This window comes from Paralichthys olivaceus, chromosome 8 (assembly GCF_024713975.1).
Source record: "Paralichthys olivaceus isolate ysfri-2021 chromosome 8, ASM2471397v2, whole genome shotgun sequence".
Classification (NCBI taxonomy): domain Eukaryota; kingdom Metazoa; phylum Chordata; class Actinopteri; order Pleuronectiformes; family Paralichthyidae; genus Paralichthys; species Paralichthys olivaceus.
Window position 1 is genome coordinate 19,048,874 of NC_091100.1, and position 9,727 is coordinate 19,058,600.

General features: G+C 44.5%; 1 protein-coding gene across 1 annotated transcript; it reads right to left on the reverse strand.

The window, feature by feature from the left end:
* Nucleotides 1-122: 122 nt before the first annotated feature.
* On the reverse strand, nucleotides 123-9,057 carry mri1 (methylthioribose-1-phosphate isomerase 1). The gene is made up of 6 exons (XM_020083704.2): nucleotides 8,516-9,057; nucleotides 7,406-7,629; nucleotides 3,530-3,699; nucleotides 3,263-3,439; nucleotides 2,949-3,173; nucleotides 123-1,417 (listed from the first exon to the last, which is right to left on the reverse strand). Exons 1-6 carry the CDS (start codon nucleotides 8,645-8,647, stop codon nucleotides 1,284-1,286), a joined length of 1,062 nt encoding a protein of 353 aa, XP_019939263.1. The 5' UTR covers nucleotides 8,648-9,057; the 3' UTR covers nucleotides 123-1,283.
* Between the last annotated feature and the right edge of the window lie 670 nt (nucleotides 9,058-9,727).

Genomic DNA, 9,727 nt, shown 5'->3' on the forward strand with positions numbered 1-9,727 from the left:
CTAGTCACAGGAAATTGAGATAATATCATTTAATTGTTCACACTCTCGAGCTGTTAAACATGTACAAGCCATATTTCTATCTTGTGGTTAAACAAAGATTGGTTAAAAGCACAGAACCAATCTTTACTCTCAGGGTGAACTACTCCTTTAATAGTGATGAACAAATACATCAGCATTAAAGACATCAGCCTCGGTGATTGCAAATATGAAACTAATTCCTTTTGTAAAGAGTTTTCAATGTTACAGAGCATCCTGTGGTATAGTGAGTATCAATATGGTGCAGTCATATGTATGGTTATATAAGTACATTATGATAATACACATGTAGTATGACATGGTGGAAGTGAGAATAACACGATAGAAATAATGAGTGAGGTATAAATACAGCCATGTCTTTTCATAGGCTTCAGCTGACTAACGAGGACCGATTGAAAAATTCTCATTTTGTTTTTGCCGAACAGGTTAAAAAGTGTGAGTGACACAGGATTTTTATTTTCACTTAGAATTTGTGGCTACGAAAATCTACTATAAATTTGGATTATTCCTCTAGAAAAGGTTTTCAACACAGAACAAAAGAAATTAAATGTTAATATAACATTTTTGATGTCAAATTTAATTTTCAAATAACCACATATTTGGTTAAAATAGTACCTTTTTCTAGCAGGGGTTATTTTTCTACATATGTACACATTACCAGCAAGGACATGTATATTTACAAATGGTAGCAGCGTTTTAGAAACCACGGCTAATCAAAGTCACTACTTTGAAAGAAATCTGTCATGCTTTAGCCTTTGTGGAAGTGTTTTTGTTTATATTTGAAGAACCCCTGAACAATTACCTCAGTGATGATTTATGAAAACAGCCAAATAGAATTTCAGGAAGAGAGTCCAGCTAAGCGCTTTTAGTTTTCGCAGAGCTATTTAGAAGGACAAAAGAGGCGGCATGAGAGAATGAAAAATGAAGAAGAAGAGTGGAAAACTTGGGAAGAAGGTGTGATGAAGAGACCACAAAAAGACAGATATAGAAGAGAGGGGAGACTGCATGTGTCTGCTCGACTCCCTGCTGTGAATTTGTGATTGAGTAAGAGACTGAACAAGGTTTTGTCATCTGTGTGCACCACTGACTTGTAACAGTGACTGTGCATTTATCAAAATGAAATTAAACGGCAACAATTGGTGTGTGTGTTTGTGTGTGTGTGTGTGCATGTGTGTTCTGTGGTGAGTTGAGTGTCTGACGTTAAGGTGCAGTGGTGCACACGGACCAGCAGGAGGGGCTGAGGGGCTCTAGAGGGCAGTGAGGCGACCGGTGAGGGCTGCCTGGAGCTCAGAGGGGAGGAAGACTCCCAGCTCTGTGATGATGCCTCCTGTGATGAGCTGGTGAGGGGTCACGTCGAACGCCGGGTTCCACACCTCAATACCTGCGGCAAAGAGTCGGGGATAAGTGAGACTGTTGAGCATTTAAAGAAGAAAGCTGTGGTCCTCTGGCTCCAGAACGTTTTGTGCCTGCACACACCCAGATGGCACCAGAGATGGTTGGCTTCACTTTTAGGGAGCAGTCATGTCATCCATCTTTATTTACAGACTATAATTTAAACTGTTTAGCGAACTATTTTAACATTATGATGATAAAGTTTGTCATGTATGTTTTTATGTAACCCCTCAGCTTTGTCTTGCGAGCTTGTAAGGAAGTTCCTGACCGTGAGGTTGGAAACAACTGCCCAAGTCCATTGTCGAGTACTTTCTGACTTCACTGACTACACTCAGCTACAGCTTAAGACATAAATCTTTAAAAACAGGTTGCAAACATCGTAGTTCAATATACAAAAAACTTGCTTATTTCCCAAAAGTGTAGGGATCATTAGCCAGCAAATATTACTCAACCAGATGTGTGCCATTTAGAGCTGCAGATGAATATACATTTGCTGCTTTAGTGAGTGTTTACAGCAGCAGGATGATGTTCATCATAATAAAAGGCGTGCGCCATCAAGTACAATAATGTCTATGGAGCAGATGTCAAAGATCAGGCTTCTGCTACATAAGCATTTTTCTTGTTATTACAAACAGGCTGTTGCTGGTTTTGTTATTTTGCTTGGCAAAGAATAGCAGCCCTATGCGGCACTTTAAGGGCATCAAGGGGCCGAATGGCTAAGATGAATACTACACAACCTCCACATCCATGGTTAGATTCCCCATAGACGACTATTAAACAAAGGCAAAATTACAAAATGTAGTCTTATTTAAATGCCAGTAACAGGAAGGACCAGAGAAAAGTGAGAGGAAAGTTAAAGAGAGGGAAATGTAAAGTGCAAGCACATGTCCTCCTCTCCAGAGGCATGTGTGCTCATTAAATGAATGTGCTTTAATTACTGTGACGACACCTCTCACCTCAATATACTCATTGAACAAAGACTCAATTGAGCTCTCACAAACTCACAAACAACCGGATGTCCACTCTTACAAACCCAGATTTTCACTGGTTTTAATGCGTTGTGGCATCTGATTCTGCATCTCTCTCTCCCCTCATTTCCATTTCCTTTCTCTACCGTCACCAATAAAAGTCATAAAATACCCCTCCCCAAAAAACCCCTACAAAATAAACGAGACCTCAAGAACAATTTTTCCAGCACAGAGCATTTTGTGAAATCAGAGCCTCGCACTTTACCAACCACAAAACGTCTCTGCAAAGGTAATGTGATTCCACTAAGTGCCATCCAATCCTCATGTAACATTTGGAGCCCTTACACCGTGTTCGACTCGTGCACCTAATCTGCATGTGACGTCAATTAGTCTGAGGGTGGACACAAGAAATAGGCCACGCTCATTTATCTCTCCAACCCCGATGTTTACTCCTCGCTGCTGATCCTCTACTCACGTATCTGTGTATGTTTTTGTTTTCTCTTTCCTTCCCCAGAATAAAAAAAACAACCAATAACATTCCACATTTCTTACCCTTGGCGGCGATGGGCACCCCGTTTATACTGGTGAGCTCCTCAGGGGGCCGCACTTCGATGATGATGTCCCTGCCACTCTCCAGGCTCAGGTCACACGACGTGCTGGGCGCTGCAACATAGAAGGGGATCCCATGGTGCTTTGCGGCGATAGCCAGCTGGTACGTGCCCACCTTGTTGGCCGTGTCACCATTGGCAACCACCCTGTCTGCTCCAACCACCACAGCTGAAGAGAGAGAGAACACAACAATAAATGTTAGAGGAAGAGGAAGAATAAAATAATTGAAAGTAGAAAACTTGAGGATGAAAACTGACCTGTGATGTCCATTTCTCTCATGGTGAGCGCTGCCATGCTGTCTGTTATGAGAGTAGCGGGGATTCCCTCTGCTACTGCCTCATATGCCGTCAGCCTGGATCCCTGGTTGTACGGTCTCGTCTCTGTGCAGTACACGCGCTTCAGCCTCCCTAGTGCATGGAGGCTTCGCACCACGCCTACACACAAACACCGCCACAGTTACAGCGCCAGAAACATTACAACAATCATCCCTCTTTTCTCATTCACACGCACGGCTCCAGTCTCACCCAGTGCGGTCCCGTATCCAGCCGTGGCCAGCGAGCCCGTGTTGCAGTGTGTGAGGATGGTCACAGAGTCTCTCGGGACGCCGGACAGGATGTGCTGGGCGCCATAGTTACCAATCTTTTTGTTGTCATTGACGTCACGCTCCAGCATGTCTTCGATCCAGGCAATTACACTGTTGGAGGGGGGCCACAAGAGGTGGAAAATGAGAAGAGGCTCCCGTCTGCCACTGTGGACATGTCCATCAAGTGTACAGTTACAATACGGCTGTATGTTTCTAATTGTCCTGACATCCATTCATCCAACAGGCCTTCTCCCTCCCCCCTCTTCATACCTCATCCCTGTTTTTAATATGTGTTAATAGTATGTGGCTTAATGTAACAAGGTGAGTGACCACACCAATCATTGCTGCCCTTCAATTGTTACCTGTGAGTATCAGAACTGATTTTAAGTTTTACCCTTTGTTTTTAAAGCCTTGAACAATCAGGCTCCAGCCTATATCTGTGATCCTATGAGCCTGATCTCTGCCTGATGTTTCTGATGTTTGAGTGGATTCACAACTCTGAGAGATCCTTCAGCAGGGTCTATACCAACTGTTCCAAAATAACGACTCTCTGGCTTTTATTGATCGGGCCCCTCAGCTGTGGAACTCCCTGTCTGGAGGTCTCAAGAAGACACTCAGTATCTTCTTTTTAATAATTTCCTGACACTCACTTTTATTGTATGGCATGTTCACATCTATTAGTATGGTTAAACCTGTAGTACCTTAAGTTTTCAATTTTATTACTTGCATTGTCGGTTTTACTGTAAGGCCCTTTGTAACTTTACTTTGAAAGGTCAATTTTTAAAGTTAATATTATGCTGCTTTCAGACATGCACTGGACTCTGCAGTTGCAATGTATTTTCTCCCGAGGAGGCATGTGTGAACAAAAATATAATGTATAATGTACGTAGAAATCCAGGAGAATTCCACGTGAGAACACAGCTGGTGTCCCCCCCGCTGGATTCACCGCAGGCGAGTGTGGGGGGGTTGATGACACTTCTAACATGCGACAGGCACAAAAATTAAAAAACAAGAAAACCAATATCTCGCAGTGAAAAAGAGGTGTCATACACAAAGATGTCGAGAGAGTTTGTGGTGATAAAAGCTGACGACAGTGTCGGTTTGCTGTAAACATGAGTTAATATGTCACTTCCTGAATCTGTCTGCTGCACCCAGCTGCTCCACCTCTCGCCTGAATAATGCGGAGGATTTGATGCTGTTGTGAACGAGTCTGTGCAGAGAACCCCTCACTGTGCTGTGCATGTGTGAAAGGAAAACTCTGGAGCCAATTCTCTGGATTTTACCCGGAGGTCATTTCTGAAAATGTGTTTTTAATTTATTTATCTACACTGTGGTGTCCTGGCATATTCTAATTAGTCCTGCCACAGTTTCATAATTAATCAAAAACTTTTTACCCTTAACATAAGAGATATGTAACTTTACTGTGCAGTGCTATTGGTCGTGCTTGCCTGCATGCTCCCACTATCCACCATAAAGTTTTTACTGTCCACGCAAACACTCATAGTTTCAGCTGCAGTTGTGCGCATTACTGAAAGTGGCATGCAATGCAGGTCTCTCTCTCTCTCTCTCACTGGAGAACTGGTCTCTTGCTCTTTAGTCTGTGTACCTCACACTCAGAATCTGTTGTGCGTGAAAGTGACGTTGGTGCATGAGCACCCCAGATAATGCTTTAGATTGAATGAATTCTGTGGGAAACTTTAATCATAGGTTTCCTCCATTCCTACCTTACGGAGTCAATCACCCGTCGACAGTGTTGATTTGTCTACACACCAAGTTTCAAGGACCAAAAATCATCTGCATGTCCGACCGGGGTCACTTGTTCCACTGCTTCACTTTCTTTCTTCAGCCAAAAACGATGCTGAGTTACAGCAGCCAGTGCTTAGATGCTTCTCTAATACAACAGCCTGTGGTATATTTACAGCTTTAGAACAAAATGTCAGCAGCTCAGATGAGTTTATGTGACCCGTCCGCTCTGCTGCACTGCGATTTTAAAATACACAGATTCATCACCAAGGGCGTTCCTCGTGGCTTCAGTTACTAAAGATCAGGATCGGTTCAATGCATCTTTTCGTGAAACTGATTCTGATCTCTTGACTCGATGGATCCGCTGATATCGGTTCCAACACTGACACCGGCACTTTCTTTCCTCCCCTCTCTCTGCGTAGAACTGATATGAATCATTGTGAGGGTAACATGGAGGCCAGGTGTGCTGTGGCATGGACCTACTGTGTCTAAATGGCTGTAACTGATATCAGAGGCACTGACTCTTATAATGATATCGACAAAGAAACTTATTTTATATCGATCAGTGACATCTGATCTGTGCAGGCAGCATCTGAGCAAATACTGACATGTCTCGTCAGATGAGGGCTTCTCTACACAAACCTTAGTTTACACTCCTAAAACAGCAACTGGTTTCTGCACCACCATCTCACCCACTACTTCTTTCCTGTTTGTGCAGCCCTATACTACAGACCTGTTGAGATAATTAAAGCTATAAAAAAAACAAAAGTATATAATATAAAATGATATAACAGTACTCAGGGTGTCTGTCACACAGATAACGTGATGATATGTATGTGTAGGCTTCCCAATTTTTGGTTATCTGTTAACTTTCACAACTTTTTCACAAAGACACCAGAGGCTGTGTTACAGCTGCAGCTCGTGTCATCAAATTCACAGGGGGAAATCTTAAGTTAAGATTATTTCAATTCACAGATCCAGTTTTACTGGTTACACATCCAGCAGCTGATTGTTTGCAGATGTAAATGTCGGATTTTAACGTGCCCCGTGGCGTTTTCTTGAAAACAAGTTACATTCACTGTTTCTTGGACCGCCAACAAATATTTTTTGATTTACATCTGCCTCTACCTTTGATCTGTGTTTGTTTGTTAGTATAATTAAGCAGAAACTACTACTTGACCGGTTACTATGAAACTTTGTGGAAGGATGTGGTATGGGAGCCCACCAACGTGTTTTTCCATTTTTAACATCGAGAGATTTTTGATGTTTTCACCAATTTCCAAGGGAATAATTAATAACATGACATTCGGCTGATGTTTTTTATCCAAAGCGACTTACAATAAGTGCATTCAACCATGAGGGTACAAACCCAGAACAGCAAGAATCAAGTAAGTACAAGTGGCTTCATTCATGGATCTAATCAGGCACATTAAGGGAACTGATATCTATGAATGCGAATAATTTGAGGCAGCTTAGTTGAACTAAGGCAGAGGTTGCGCTCTTTGTGTGCAATTTTATTGTTTCCAATGTAAACGCAGTTCCTCCATTATTATCCATTGTTTACATCTTTGTGTAACAGTCTTCTTTTCTTAGCTATTTGGTGCAAACCACCACCAGTAGATCACTGAAATAGAGTGAAACTATTGACAAGAGTGTGTATTACATCAATCAGGAGCGTGTATGTCCTTTGTCTTCAGTCAAAACATTGCTCCATAGCATCACCGATGATCAATAACTCAGTGCACATTTTAATCAACTAATAAAAATAATAAATCATATGCCTAAACTGAATAAGTAAATCACATATCAAGAAAAAGGGCTTTTGGTCAGACTTGACCAGTACGATGGAGACAAGTGGAAAAATAGAGAGGCTGACCAAAGGAGTAGTCTGTGCTCAAGAGGAAGAAATTTCCATTACGCCGAGAGGACCATATGTTTGTGGTAATTTAGTTTAAGACAACAAGTTTAAGGATATGCACCATGCATCATCGATCTAATCAATATAAACAGTGAACGTTCAGTCACCCTGGCTGATCATCCAGCGGATGTTCTCATGTCCCTCTGACCAGCTCACCTTTCTCTGAGCTGCTCCGAGTTCTTCTCCATGCTCTCGTTCTCAGCAAACTCCATCAGCTCGCGGGCGGCGCGGCCCATGTTGACAGCGGTGGGTCTGGCTGAGGTCAGGTGACACAGAGACTCCCTGATGAAGGTCACAGGGTCATCGCCACCAGCACCTGCACGCAGCTCCACGGCCAGGCTGAGGCAGCCGACGATGGCGATGGCCGGGGCGCCACGCACCTGGAGGAAGAGGAGGAGTAATTGGTTAGTTATGCTGACATGGTGGTCATCCTCTTTATGTGCTGACTTCCAGCAGCTTTCTGTTTCCACAAAGATGAACAACATATTTATTCAGAGTTTAAGTGGGCAATCATGGAGACAAAAGTTGTCAGGATGGTCTGGACTCATGACATCATCTCTAGCATTAGACTCCATCATCATCATGACATCACCCCCCTGCTTATGGTACATTCCTTCACTCTGACACACACACACACAGGATCAAACACTTAGCAGCTGCATGTGTGTGTCTCGCTGGATTGGCAGAGGAGTGCAGTGCCTGCACAGCTTCAATAAATGAATACCTGCATCTGAAAAATGTTGCCCGCTTTTACGCAACTTGAACAACCTGCAACTGTGTGTGAGCACCTCAGGGTGTCGGGCCTCAGCTGTGCAGAGAAACAGGGGGTGGAGGTGTCACTGAGTGCAGCACAAGAACCAGGCGAACAAAAAACCGGAGCAAAGGTCATTAATAATTCATCAATAATCTCTCCCAAAGAAAGAGCAGGGTGGGGGGGGGGGGGGTGTTTCATGGGCTGGTGCTGGGTGCAGATACCTACTTAGTCTCTCGCTTGCACATGATAATATGAAAACTATAAATAAAGGATTCGGTGTGGGGGGGGGGGTGGGGGGTAATCGGGGGTGTGTGGAGCTGCTGGTGCATCCAGAACTAAGACAGAGGCCGACGGCGCCGAGCGCACCGAGCACATGCGTGCAGCTGCGGGAGCACAAAAGAACCGACGACGAGAAAACCTTTAGATACAGTCTATGGGGGAAACATGCACATGCAGCTCCGGCCCAGGAGAAGGGTGGGCTGGAGGAGACAGAGGGGGAAGGGGCTCCCTACCTTCATGGACTTGATGGCCTCGTACGCGTCCTGCACCGTGCGGACCTCATCGTACGCGGTCTGGTGCGGCAGCAGCAGCTGGTTGAGGATCTGCAGAGAACCGGCCCGGTAGCGGATCGCTTCCAGCGTCATGACCGAAAAGAGCGCGGCGGGATAGCGGCGGAAATAATCACAGACGGACCGGTTGCGGCCGGGTGCGCGCACACGCACTCACTCACTCGCTCACGCTTTCCTCTCTCTCCCTCACACACACTTCCACACTCTCTCTCTCTCTCTGGTCGGATACACGCTGAAGTGACCGCGGCCTGGCAGACTGTCAGTCCCGGGAGCCGTCGCTAAAGAAAGAGAAGGGAAAGTGCAGCAGGACGAGGAGAAGAGAGAGGGCTGATGAGGAGGAGAGACGGAGGAAGAGGAGGTCTGCTGTGTAGTATGGGAGGATAAAAAGAAAGGAGTGAGGGGAGGAAGGGCTGGAGACGCTTCGCACTGTGACAGACAAGTCGGGGAGCAGACGCGGAACCACGTGTTCAGCCGATCAGGAAGCGGAGGCCTCGGTGACCACGCCCACCGCAGTCCCGCGGGTTGTCCAACTTCATCACGATGACGCCCCCTCTTCCTCCTCTCCCCCCCTCTTCCTCCTCCTCCTCTCCTCCTCCTCCCCCCCTCCTCTTCATCCTCCTCCTCTGTGTCTGTGCACCATCCCCCTCTCTTCTTCTCTGCCTCTTTTGTCGGTGGGGGGGGGGGGGGGGCATTTCACATTCAAATACGTTATTAGCATAACACCACAGCCCCAAAGCTTTTCCCCAACAACAGAAACACAAGATGTCTAAATTCAAGTTTCATTGTTTTCAGCCTGGGACACTGGCTTCACCTCCTCATGTACCTGATCCAGTGTGTGTGTCAGGGTGTAAATTAATAATGCTCATTAATCAAAAGTCAAACAATCTATATATGTCCATATGTTGTTTTCTTTTGTCACACATTTTTTAAATAGAAGTTTTTATAATCATTTGAATGAAACTGTCTTTTGGTGCACTAGTGTTCTCTTGCACATCATCTCTATAACGTCTACAAATCATATTACATTATATAATTCCACATTTATGCATCTTATTGTGAAATTCAGCCATTTATATATACCAGCACTTGCCTTTTTATGTTCATGTCATATTATATTACTATATATATTACATGCATCTATTAATTGTAGAACAA

What these genes read in the sequence shown, in the direction of transcription:
- mri1 (XM_020083704.2), bottom strand. Translation starts at nt 8,647, where the DNA reads ATGACGCTGGAAGCGATCCGCTACCGGGCCGGTTCTCTGCAGATCCTC. An exon ending in TCGGAGCAGCTCAGAGAAAG is followed by an intron (nt 3,700 to 7,405) that starts GTGAGCTGGTCA and finishes CCCCTCCAACAG; the next exon opens with TGTAATTGCCTGGATCGAAG. An exon ending in GAGAGAAATGGACATCACAG is followed by an intron (nt 3,174 to 3,262) that starts GTCAGTTTTCAT and finishes CTCTCTCTTCAG; the next exon opens with CTGTGGTGGTTGGAGCAGAC.